Below are 13,779 nucleotides of genomic sequence, written 5' to 3' on the forward strand. Positions count from 1 at the left end.
TTTATGCCCCTTATGCAGTGTCCTCAGTAGTGCCACTTATGCAGTGCCCTCTATATAATGCCCCCATAGTAGACCCCCTATGCAGTGCCCCTTATACAGTGCCCTCAGTAGTGCCCCTTATACAGTGCCCCCAGTAGTGATCCCCCTATGCAGTGCCCCCAGTAGTGGTCCCCCTATGCAGTGCCCTCACTAGTGCCCCTTATACAGTGCCCCCAGTAGTTCCCCCCCCAGGCATGTCTCCCAGTAGGGCCTCTTATATAGTGCCCCCAGTAGTGGTCCCACCTATGCAGTGCCCCCACCTCTATGCAGTGCCCCTTACATATATAGGACAAAGACACAAAAAAAACCCACTTACCTGAATCCCCACACCTGCCACTGTCTGCTCCTCCGTCCTCCCGACCCGCTCTGCGTCCTGCACTATGGAAAAGGCATCATGATGTCTCTCCCATCACCCACTGCGGGAGCCGGGAAGGTGGAGCTCATGAGTGAGCTCCATGCCGGCTCCGGCAGTGAGCGCAGAGGTCAATGAGAGTCTGTTTGACTCTCACTGGCTGCTAAAACAAACACATCACCCGCGGGTAGTACGAGTGTACTACCCAGCGCCAGCGGTGGTGTGCTTGGACCGCACTACACCTACTGATCGGCGGGCGGGGGGGTGGCTTCTGGGTACTCAGAAATCCCCCCTGCATCCATGTATGGTGGGGATGAAGTGGCCACCATTGCCATTTCCACTGGGAATGCCGCGTCCCCCGCTGATTGATGCCACGCACGCCGGATTCCCCACTGATGCCGCCCACCAGTCACACAGGATCTAGCCGCACAGTGATAGGCGGCCACCACTACCCATAACCCCGCGGTGGCCATTACGGTACATATCGTGATGTCTTTAGAGCAGACCCAGCCCCCCGGCATCTCCGGACTCATACATGCGTAATACGGATTTTTAGCGAGGGCAGTGGGAAATCGGGAGCAGCGGAAGTATTTGCGGGGGAGTGGGCGTGTAAGTTATAAATCGTGAGGCTCTCGCTAAAAGTGGGAGGGTAGGCAACTCTGGCTCAACCAGACTAACAACAATGCATAGATCACACAAAAGACAGTAACATGTTGTCAAGTGACAATTAAAAATACTGTAGAACTGAGTTTCCGGTTTCTGGAGTCAAATAACAAAAGATGTTTCCAGCACCAAATCTGAAAGCCCTTTTCTCTGTGTTCTTTCTCAGTGCTTTGAAATCCCAGGTGTGAAGATCCTGTCCTATAAGTCCCCAATTTACTACAGCAACAAGGACATCTTTAAGGAAACAATGAGCAGGATCGTGGGGTTGACCCAGGAAAAGATACGGAAGAGAGAAAAAGCCTTAAAAGCCATGGAACAAGGCAGGAAAATGAGTATCACAGTTGTGGTAAGGTTAATTCCATGTGTATGTTGTTTTTGTAATACCTTACAAGCAATTTCATTAATGCTTGCTTGCACTGAAATCTATATCAAACAATACCATACCTTTCATTGGCTCCCCTTCTCCTTCAGGACTCAATTCAAACTCCTCACACTTACGAAGCCCTGACCCAATCCTCTCCCATTTACACCTTGGATCTTATCTCTCTTTACACTCCCGCCCGCCCACTTCACTCCACAAATGTATTATTTATTTATTTATTTATTTATTAACAGTTTCTTATATAGCAGCAAATTCTGTTGCACTTTACAATTTGAATCAACATTAACATTTTACTGGGTTGTAAAAGACATGCATACATACATACAATACATATATACATACATACATAAGGGTAAGAGGGCCCTGCTCGCTAGCTTACAATCTATTGCGACCTGCCCTCTCAACTGATTACTTCCTTCCACTAACTCCTCTAAGATTTTGCTCATGCTGCTCCTTTCTTCTGGAGTTCTCTCCCTCTCCCTGTCAGACTCTCCACCTCCCTACAAAACTTCAAATGGGCTATCAAGATCTACTACTATATCAAGCCTCCCAGCTCTCATTCTAACCCACTGCCCCTTGCTCACTGTCTCTCCCCTCTGTGTGACCTGCGCCAGTCTGCCCCTCCCCCTTATGGGGCATACACACTAGACGATAAAAGTGAACGATATGAAGGATAACTATATTGTTCAACGAAATATCGTTCATATTGTCCAGTGTGTATGCACCAAACGACCAACGATGCACGCTCCTGCAGGTCATTAACGCTGTTTGCTGTCGTGCAAACATGCAGGCCAATCTGACAGTATCATCAGAAAGTGCCTGTTAAGGGGTGCGGCAGGATGACGTCACTGAATGATATCGTTAAGAATATTGGCCCTCATTCAGAGCCGTTCGCTATTTGCGGTCGTTCGTTTAAAAACAAGGGGTGGCTATTCAAATGATCCGTACGCACATTGCAGTCTGTTCACACCTCTAAGTCTGAACGAACGAGCAAAACATACGCTCGTTTATTTGTTAAAAACGCCCCCTGGCCGCTCGCACCATACGTCATGTCCGCTATTTATTAGATTAATCGAGTACATCGACCAGCGTATGAACTGCTCGCTATTCTTGTGGTTGGTGTTTGCTACCACAAATTTGCGAGCAGTTCTGGCTCTAAAATAACCCAGTGACGTGGTCATTGACGCTGCGTTTTAAATATACACACCCATAAAACGCCCGTTTTGACCTTTAAGCACGCCTGCGTTCGGATCTCCACTCCCCATTTTCAAGCACCTTCCCCTGTTACCACCCACATACGCCTCATTCTGTCACTCAAAATAGCAGGCACTCGCTATATAGCGTACAAACGATTTTCGGCCGCACTGACTGGTTCGCGCATGCGTACTAAAAAGCGTACGCATGCGCAGATGTGCAAACATCGCTCGGAACGAGCGTACTGCCGCTAACGAGCGGCTCTGAATGAGGGCCATTGTTCAGTGTGTACACCCAATATCTCTCACAAATATCTTTCACCAATGTCGCTCAGAACATCATCTAGTGCAGGGGCAGCCAACCTCGGTCCTTGAGAGCTACTAATAGTTCACATTTTCCAGACCACCTAGCAAGTGCACAGGTGTATTCTTTACTCACTGACACATTTCAAAAAATGCACAGGTGGAGCTAATTATTTCACTTGTGATTTTGTGAGGAGACCTGGAAAATATGCCCTGTTGGTAGTTCTCGAGGACCAGGGTTGGCTACCCCTGGTCTAGTGACTCATTCTAGTGAAATGAGTCATTTCTCTCTGTTTGAGGAAGAAAAAAACTGTTTCCCAGGAGTGAACAGAAAGGTGTACAGAACTTTACAGGAAAAGCTAGGAGGTTCATACATTTATATCCCACCAAATTTGTAAAGAGTAAGGACCATTTGTTTTGGACTTATGGATATTTAAAGTGGAAATCACCATTGTGGTTCATTGTATATAATATTTGTTCTTGTATTGGGAGGGGCTTGTGAAGACTCCTCATTTGTTTCCACGGGCTGCCATCCACTGATTTCGCAAATTTCTAAATTATTCTATAGGGGTATCTCATATGTCTGTCCATGTGATTGAGAATATATCTTATAATCTCCACTGGGACAGGGACTGAAGCACTGCGGAATATGTGTGCAATTTTTTTCAAATCATTAGAATCATCAATGACCAACTTTTAAAATTGTTGAATTTTCATTGTTTAAAATCAAAAATGATGGACAGACAACAGCAACATTAAAAAATAAATATATTTTTAAGCCAGGTACACACTATAAGATATATTGTATGATACATCGTTCTGATGGGGATCGGAACGATATATCGTGCGGATCGTAGAGTGTATATGCACTATTGCGTGGGCACACCGATTGTCCCATCGCACAGCAGATGGCATGATGCACAACTCCAAATGCAGCGTGGAACGACATATCGCACGGTCGCACACAGGATGGTGTGGTGTGTATGGCTGGCGCAATATTTTGTTCACTCGTGTTGTGCCACTGGGTAAACACTTCGTATAGTTCGTACAGCTAATAGGACTGGAGAATGCACAGACTAGTAGTCTCTTCTCAGTGGGCAACCGTTGAACCACTTATATATTTGTGCATAAGATAATTGCATTTGATTGATAATTTTATCTTGTAGGACACAGGAATATCAAATCCAGTCTATCATGCAGAAGGATGCAACATGAAAACAGAAGAAGGTACAGAAAACTTTGTTCACTAATTTGTTTGATTAAATATAGCTGCATTGTGAGGGAATCCTTATGTAATCTTCCATTGCTAGACCTTTGAGCTCAGTGTGCCCTAATACTGTGGGCTAATTGTGATACCCCTAGAGGGTACAGTTCCATTAATATATTTACACTGTTCTTATGCTAAAGTCAAATGCCAGTTTTCTTTATTTAATAGTGCCATTTGTATTTCTATATGTACACTGGGAAAGAGGCATGTACAGTATGGTTCCATAACAGTTTATGAAAATACCCTATGTTAAACAGTCAGAGATGCAGGTTAATGTATTTAAATTGTTTTAATGAAGGGGAGATGCCAGTTTATTCGCTCATGTGTTTACACAGCCATACATTCAATGTCCAGTCTATTTGTTTATGACCTACCCCCCATGGGGAGACAATGGGACATGCCAGCCACTCTGGACATTGGTGGAACCGGTGGGCACAGTGGGACAGCCCAGCCGCAATGAAGGGGAGTTCTTCCCCCCCTTGGACTTATATAGGGGACCAGTGGAGAGAGCGGCACGAGCGGTGAGCGGGAAGCTGACCCGCGCGCGACCGCTAGTACATAAAAGGGCCACCCGCGGGGACCGCTGGGTAGTTGTTGCCTGAGGTAAGCCAGTGTGAGAGTCACCACTGCTCTTACCCAAGAGACGGAGGAGAGAGCGGGACTTACCGAGACTTGTGGAGCGGTAGCATGACCGGAGCTGCTAATTAGTCAAGAGCCCTTGCCGGAGGAGGTCGCGTCAGTCGGGCGCCACCTCCAGGGCTGCCCTGCTGTTGACGGACAGTCGGGGAGCGGAGAGGTGGCTACAGAGCAGTTGCTAGAGGGGAGCGGTCTAAGTAGTGGAGCCGCCCTGCATCCTTCCCCTTGCATATTGAGTGCCAGCTGGGTGGAGCTGCTACGGAGGAGGGGACAGTACTGCAGTGACAGTCAGAGGTAGTGGAATGCCGGACAGGGGAGTGAATAATAAAGGAGGAGCAGTGAGTACCATTTACCACCCCTAATAACCCTCAGGCAGCCAGAATACACTCTCACCTCAGTTAAAACACTGCATCCACAACAGCAGGGCTGACAGATTATAGACAGCCTAAGTCCCCACTGACTTTGAGACACTGTAGACCTCCAGGAAAGTGAACTAAAAACCAGACAGAGACTCTAACCATAGTGACAGACCTCTCTTCTTCAGAATAATTTATTTTAGATACAGCAGGAGGCAGTGTTTACTACAGTGACAGCTTTCCCCCCTGTAACAAGGACATACAGTTTGCATTGCTATATAGCCAGCTGAGAGAAATTGTGAAAGACAGTGCATGTAATAGGAAGCCAGCAACCATACCATCAGTCAGGACACAGAGAGTGTAGCCAGGATTAAACGCTGCAATTACTCCTCAGTGAATTTCATCGGTTACACGCAGTTGTGTTTGAAGAGAAAGTGTTAGATTACCATTTCCGTAACTAAACGGCTGTTTTATTGTTCTCTCATGGAAAGACAGACTGTATTACATTGTAGCTACCCAGGTCTCATCAAACAGAACTTCAGCGCATAAACTGGCTGTGATAGCGCAGAATTCTTCTTACAGAAAGGGTCACATCACAAACTTAAACGTCTCCTAAGGGTAGAGATAGTCCACAAAATAAACAACAGTGCAGGTCTTTGTATTAAACAAGGATTACGTAATCTCCTCTTCCATTAAATGAATCACCAACCCGGGCAACGTTGAACTAAAACAAATACATTATCTTAGGTGGGTGCACCTGAGCAAAATGATTAATGTTGTTTAGGACCAACCATTGCATAGGAATGTGATATTGTATGCTTAGTCGTGTATAACCCATTACTCCCATAGGTGGGTCGAGTATCCTGTGTTCCAGAATTAATAAATACAACCCGGACCAGAGTGTATTCCATTCTTATAAAAAGTGTCAATTTTATGGTGATGTAATGTTTTAATGTAAAGTTGCTAAATTGCACTTGTCTTATTCTGCATATTCTCTTTTGGAATAAATTCAATTTGTGTGAAATACAATCGCCTATAATTAATACTTACCTCCTGGTCGGAAGCTGGGCCATCAAGAGACAGAGAAGTGGTAAGGAAACCCTACATAGCGCAATTCCCCAACATATCACTGTAATTAAGGGTATTACATAATGTTACAAATTCATAACTATGGGTTGCAGGTGGCCATTGTCATAATTGCAAGGTGTCGCTCCTCAAAAAGCGCTCATTGAAAAGGACCCTTTTATTGAAATCCCAAATTACTAGAAAGATCAGCCCCGATAAGTTCCATTGTATGTCTGCAGAAGCCACCACCTTACCACATATCACGCTTGGCTTTGCTAAGGCCAGAAGTGGAAGCAATGAGGGGAATGCAATCCAGGGGGAACTGGCGCCAGGCATCTCCGCAATGCCTGGTTATGCATTTATCCATCATTTACGGTAGAGCTGACATCGTAAGATTTCCCTCGCATGGGGGTTCGAGGAAAATCTTGTGATGCACTTCGGAATGATAAATTGAATCAATGTCGGCAATTGAATTTCCCCCAATATGTCAAAAAGAGGAATAATGGGGAGTTGTGTCTCCTGTTACACTGCGCCATCTGATTGTAAGTGACCCATTTATTATATTTGTGCCAGCTTAGTAAACGGATGATGTTGCAGTGAAAAGTCCTACATGTTCATTGCACTGACAATCCTGACTAGCTTTACAAATGGAACAGAAAAAATATATTTTTTTCTGCTTAAAACAGCAATATTTAAAAAAAAAAACTGTTAAGCAAGTACCAAAATATTTTTACAAACTGAACCTTAGAGTATCACTTATTTTTATGTATAAATAATTAACTTGAACTGTATAATTGACTTACAATAGTGTTGTTACAGCACTTGTTCATGGATCAATCATTAATGGAAACATTTACATATATCTTGGCAGATACAGAAATCAAGTCACTTATTATTGACTGTAGTGGTGTCATATTTATTGACATTACTGGTGCTCGTCTGTTTATACAGGTAAGTGACAATTGATTTCCATCATCATCAACAATAGCAACAATATTCTTATTGTTTATTTGAAAGGCTCCACAAATTTCCACAGCTCCAGACAGAGTTACAAATTGTTCAAAATACAAATTGAACATAAAACGGAATAAGTAAACCTGATGTTTACAAAAGGGTAGATCATTAGCATACATTCTAGAGGCACAAAATATTCCCTGATTCACTGCTATAAGTTAATTTACAGTTCATCAGTGCCATGCTAGATAATGCCAGGTTGGCCGTACTGTATGTACACATTAGTATATATGGTGTGTTTTTTTGGTGTTTGTAAACACAGACTGTGCAGGCTGGTCATACCCAAACTGCAGCATAGTCATGTCCCACTTGTGCACTGGCCACACAACCTCGGTAACACACTATTTTGTGGACCCTTCATACTTGATAGTTACAATTGTATGGGCAAGTTACTGCAATTGTTGGTTATTAAAAACTTGTTTTGGAAACCCATTGCATGCTATTTCTGTGCATGGCAAAACTTAAAAGATAATTATACTTTTAAAAACAGCAGGTTTCATGGTTTCAAGTTCCCATTTTCTGAAAGGTTGATTTCCTAACCCTTAAGTCCCCTTTTTATGCATAGAGTGGGGGATATACACAAAAAAAACTTGTCTGCACAAAGGAGGTCCTGATTTACAAAGCAGGCGATTCCCACCCTCTGCCACTCATTCTGACCCTTCAGCCCACCAATGTAGTAATATTTACATAATAGCTTAATTACTAGTAGTTGGTACTACAAGTTTGAAATGCGCTAATGTTGGTGGACTAAATTGGCAGAACGATGGGGCAATACATCGACTTGGCATAACACATCCCCAAAGCCTGCTTTGAAAACCAAGTTTTTCTTTGTTAAAGCCCATTTTCAGTAGGGTTCCCAAATTAGAGACCAAGGGTCAGACACCCACTATTCAGGTAAGTGTTGAGGGAAATTATTTATGGATCTATTTTTATATATTTAATTAGTATTTAAAATGTACACATGGTGATATCATAAATCCATTTGGCCAGTGCTGACAAAGTGCATGCTTCCACAATGGCAGAGGATTGTGAGAGTTGGATGCATGTATAGTGAATAGATGGCAGTAACAGTGTACTTTTTACTAAATTGTATGACTTTGTATGACTAATTATATTATTATATATTATTTCTATTATCACTTAATGTTTGTGTTTTTCAGATGTGTGTTGAATGTCAGAAAGCAGGGATGCTTCTACTCCTTGCTGGATGTAATGGTGCGTGTTTATCATTGTATAGATAATACAGAACTGTGGGGTGGGTAGAGAAAACAATATTAATATATATAAAAAATATGTTAAGAACATTTTCGGATTCCTACACTTCAAATCCCCCTTATTAGTACTTTCTGTGTGTAAACACTGGACAATCTGATATTGTTCTATTGTTCCACATTAGAACATCTACATATTTGTTCACAGTGTAGGACTGGGACATGAAGGGCCCACTGGGGGAATGCAGTGATAGGGGCCCATACTTTATGGTTTGGCCAGCCTTCAGAGGGGGTGCGGCCTTCCTCCACAGAGGCTTGGCTAACCAATAAAGTGTGCATGGACTTGTCCCCTTTAGGTATATAGTAAATACTGCTAGTGCATGCATGATACCAGATTAATAACAGCAATGCATTGTAGAAAATACACCATAGTCCTGTGCAGTATAATGTAACATATGTATAATGTATAATTCAAGTGCACAGTCTGGAACCTGATCCCTAGAGGAGAGGGTGGGTCCTAAGGAAGTGAGGCCCACTGGGGGTTTCCCCTGTACGCCTGTGGGCTAGTCCAACCCTGTTTGTACATAGCCTATGTAAACCAGGGTGACACTCTCTTCCAATGGGAACTGAGCAGTCTGTATTTGGTACACCTTCTGTATTACCTTTGATTTTCTCATTTACCTTCCAGCAAAAGTGCTGAGAACCTTGGTGTCCATTGGTATCATGGATCATCTGAGTAATCAGCAGGTGTTTGTGACTGTGCATGATGCTGCATGTTATGCTGAGCAAAATATGGTAAGCAACTATCTATACAGGTTCTCCTCTAGCACTGGAAGGATGGATATGCACTAAAGACAAACATTGATGCTAATGAAATGTGCTAGGAACTTAACTCAATGTAGTGCAATACACTATAAACAATATATAATACCAGACACCATATGTCATAAATATACTGTAACTGCAATAGTCAATATTAAGTCAAAAAGTATATAAAAGAAAACTAGATGGAATAAAAAAAAATGTCAAACAATACATCACTTGAATAGGATATGCGTCACTCACTGTCTTTTCATCTCATCGATGTCCCCACTTCTTTTTTCTCATGGACATGCATAAGGGAAATGAGAGTATCAAATGTGTAGTAAGTCTTTAAACGGTTAGTTAGCGATGTGCTTACACACAATGCAGCCGCAACGATGATGGACGTATTGTGAAGAGTAAAGGCTCCTAGTACCCAATCACACAAGAACTATAGATGGATGAGCGTACTCCACTCACACTTTCAATTTCTGTGTTATTCACTCAAGGGTTTCTTTGTGTATCCCACTCACAGTGATAACACCTGTGTCTTTAATGTAAAGGTATCTTATGATCTACACAGTGATTACCAGAACCTCACTTCCTCTTTTTCCTAGTGTTACTCACAGGGATGTGATCATATGAGGAAATATAATCCCAAAGAATGTGTAATAAAACATATGATGGGATAATAAAATGACAATAATACAAAAAGCAATGTAAACTATGCAAAATATGCCAGAAGCAAATAATCAGGATTAATTTCAGAGGTAGATGGAAAAAAATAACATGATCTACTCACTTAGGGGTCAGGACCGAGTTGGGTGCAGAAAAGCGTAACTCTGGTATATAAAGCCCTATGGGTGGAAAAGGCGACTCACACCTCTTTATCAAGACACAAGCAATTGTGAAAACCCGGTACTTAAATATCCGTCAACCAACATGTGAGTGACGTGCACCCATTTGTGCACATCAGTAATAGGAAGTTCCTACAAACGGTTTATATGAAGCACAAAGGAGCCCTGGAGTGAATAACACAGATACATTTGGGTCTCTCCTTTTCTTTATGCATGTCCATGAGAAATAAATAAGTGGGATATGATATGAAAATACATCGAGTGAGTTATATCCTTTTCAAGGGACGTATTGTTTGACAGTTTTTTTTTATTCCATTTATTTTTCTTTTATATACTATTTGGATTAATATTGACTATTACAGTATTTTTTATTAGTTTCACTCATCAAATAACATATGGTGTCTGTTATTGTACATTGTGTACAATGAGTTAATGTTCTAGCGCCCTCTTCTGGTATCACTCCAATTGTTTGTTTTTAAAGGTTTTATTTTGAAACTAGGTGACGTTTCTGGAGTGTCTAATAAGAAGGCTGCTCATGTGTGCTACCTATTGGATACCCAAAACACCCTTTTTAGGCACTATAAATTAATACAGGAACAGATGCATGCAGTAAAAGCATGTGTACACAATATAATATTGTAAAAATGTTTCATATACACAAGACATACTTGCCTACCCTCCCGATTTGGCCGGGGGGCTCCCAAAAATTGGGTGCTGCTCACGACCCCCTGCTTCATAATGCAGGGGTGTTGCAAAATGATGCGATCACATGGCCATGACCCCCGCTCCACCCACAATCATGCTGACCACGCCCCCATGCAATGCCGATCTGGCTGCTCCCTCCCGGAAGGGGCAGCCAGAATATCCACAAGATTGACACAAGATCATACTTGCCATCTCTCCCTGATTGTCAGGGAGACTCCCTGAAATAGTAGCAATTCCCCTGACTCCCTGAAGAGTCCAGCAATCTCCCTGATTGCACCTTACCTCCATTATGTAGCTGTTATATAAAAAAAGCACAGAGATATATTCATTCAAATGGGATCATTAGTATAATTTCCCTGCATTGGGTATAAGGCACAATGATCCCTATGGCTACAGGAATTTTCTGAAATGTATCAGTGTGTTTTCATCAACAAGTAGAACTTACTAACTGCTTTGGGGCTGCTTTACATTTGGATGAAGGTCTATTTTATGACACGCCCCTCAGATGTAGCAGTACACGTCCACATTACCGCCACGCTTATAGGTGCTTTCACAATCTCCCTGAAACACTTTATGAAAAGTATGTACAAGATAGAATATTGTCTTGATATTAATACATGATCCACACACAATTATCATAAATGGAATTGAATGCAAACATAAAATGCTAATTAAATTAAATTAAATATAAACATCTGTTGTATTCCCCATTAAAAATGTAATTATTTTTCCTGCTGAAGTCCAAACAATGATTCAAAGCATTTTTACTATTATTCTATCTAAATTTTTTGCTAACTGATAACTCTGCATAGTTTTCTATAGTAGCCTGAAACCACACTCTGTGACATATACTAAATACTAAAGATGTCAGTCAAAATGTAGACAGTGTAATTTCTATCAGAAAATGCTGACACGATAATAATGTCATTCAAAGCATTTTAACAATGTTGGGATAATGTCCAAAGTTATAATGTTTACATGGTTAAAATACTTTAGATAACTTTACTGCTACGTGGCCATTCTCAGTTCGACATTCTGAGTGTCGATGAATTAACCACCTCCCATCTGTAGTTCCATATACCATTCTGCATATACTGGAGGGGCAGTTATCTTTACTTTCTTTTTTTGGTTTAATGATATTGATGTATGCTTTCTCAAATGTATTTTGTAACAGGAAAGCCTGACAAGTAAAAGCCCCATGGTGTGGGTGTAAGGATCTAATTTGCTGGGAGTCTGGAAAGACGAACCACAAGCTTTCACTCTGGATGGACAGTCAGACCTGGAGATACAGAGCTGGGTCTGGGTTTAAGCCCACTAAGTACTTTGGGATGCCATTTAAAGCCTTGGAAGAATTGAATGGGACAGAAAACGGAAATGTGTATTACAGACATAAGCCTGTGAAGGGTAAATCCCTGAGTGTGTAACATAAATAGGGATTAATTGCTGACTGATTCAGCAAGCATAGATTGTAGGTATATCTGGCAAAGTCTACTGCTTGGTTTATTTAACTTAGTATGCAAGGATGTCAGTAGTCATTATCACCGACACATTTTCCATAATCCATCATATAAATAGCAATCCCTTAGGTGTCTTTTTAGGGACAGGGTCCGATTCACTGACGGACGCAATGGCGATTTTTATGCAGATCGAGCAATTGTTTGCTAAGACGCATGCACGAACTCTGTACTGAGCACGTGCGCAGAGATCGCATTACGATTATGCATACACAGAATAACCACTCACAAAGTGAGTAACAGGTAGTCAGCGTTTGGGGGTGGTAAGCGTGGGGTGGTGGTTAGAAACACACAGGCATGTCTGACCGTTTAAACAACGTTTCATGGGCGTGCATAAACTAGGCATTGCGATCTCTTTAGCAGCACAATAGCTCATTGCGTGTCAGGAGAGCTGCCGAGTCTGTGGCTGGTCAGACCTGCTGCAGATTAACCATGGCTGCCTGCTGTGCGTCAATGGTACAGATGTTTATGCTGTTGCACATCGTCGTACGGATATGAAAGGCAGCAGTGGGCGTCCCTATGCTCGGCTATGTTTTGGAAAGCATTAGCATATTTTAGTAACTAATGCCGCTGCAATTGCATTACTGTCCGTCTCTGAATCAGGCCCTTTTTTTGCCAACACTGACCCTTTGCTGCTGGACAGGTTTGTCTACTCACATCCCTTGCCGTGCAATATGCATTGACGTGATCTGAAATAATAATTTATTTTGCATTTGGAGATGTCAGACTGTATTCTTAGTCAAGCTAAACGGAAATATCTGTAGATTTCTGAAGCTATAAACTCATTAACGAGGGAATGCTTGTCTTTTATTGATATATACTGTAATGGTAAAAGTGATCTGGTCGCTAAGCAGTGTGATATTATTATTATTAAAATAGTTAAAACTACCCTTTGTGGAAAAAGTTATACAATGTTTCTTTCCTGATCCATCTCCTGGGCAGATCTCAGTGGCATAGCTGTAGTAACCACACACTGCTGAATCTTCCACAACCATACACCGGGGCACGGCTAGTTGACCTTTCCCTCAATTTGGGCTGTGGTAGCACCATCAGATTGCTCATTGTAGCAGTTACAATTGGATTTTTAAATTGAAAGCATTGCTAGGTGAAATTACCGTACATCAGTGGCGTCACAAGAGGGGTGCGGATACCAAAATGCCAGCTCCTCCTCAGTCTCCTGATCACAGATGAAGAGCCGGCCGTGCAGAGAGAGTCTCTGGGGCTAGCCCAGCATCACTGGGAATCAGGGCGGACTGGGACTAAAAATAGACATCTGGCTCCTGGTATAGACTCCTCCCCTTACTATTCCTAACTCCTCCCACTTCTAGACAATGTCTAGTGTGTACTAACCTCGTAAGCGATGGAACCCAGCGGGGTGCCGGCATCAGCAACTGCGTACACACTTGGCGAAGATGGCAGCG

The 13,779-nt window shown here is 42.3% G+C and overlaps 1 protein-coding gene across 1 annotated transcript in view; it reads left to right on the plus strand.

Moving 5' to 3' along the window:
* LOC148534632 (solute carrier family 26 member 10-like) overlaps positions 1 to 13,208 on the plus strand; it is a 58,133-nt gene extending 44,925 nt beyond the window's left edge. Inside the window, exons 13-18 of the mRNA XM_088466166.1 lie at positions 1,221 to 1,400; positions 4,099 to 4,159; positions 7,128 to 7,207; positions 8,431 to 8,485; positions 9,170 to 9,276; positions 12,019 to 13,208. Of these exons, the coding sequence (XP_088322292.1) occupies positions 1,221 to 1,400; positions 4,099 to 4,159; positions 7,128 to 7,207; positions 8,431 to 8,485; positions 9,170 to 9,276; positions 12,019 to 12,057 (522 nt within the window). The 3' untranslated portion in view covers positions 12,058 to 13,208. The remainder of the gene's footprint in view (positions 1 to 1,220; positions 1,401 to 4,098; positions 4,160 to 7,127; positions 7,208 to 8,430; positions 8,486 to 9,169; positions 9,277 to 12,018) is intronic.
* Positions 13,209 to 13,779: the final 571 nt, after the last annotated feature.

Source organism: Taudactylus pleione, unplaced genomic scaffold (genome assembly GCF_031769625.1).
Source record: "Taudactylus pleione unplaced genomic scaffold, aTauple2 ptg000065l, whole genome shotgun sequence".
NCBI lineage: Eukaryota > Metazoa > Chordata > Amphibia > Anura > Myobatrachidae > Taudactylus > Taudactylus pleione.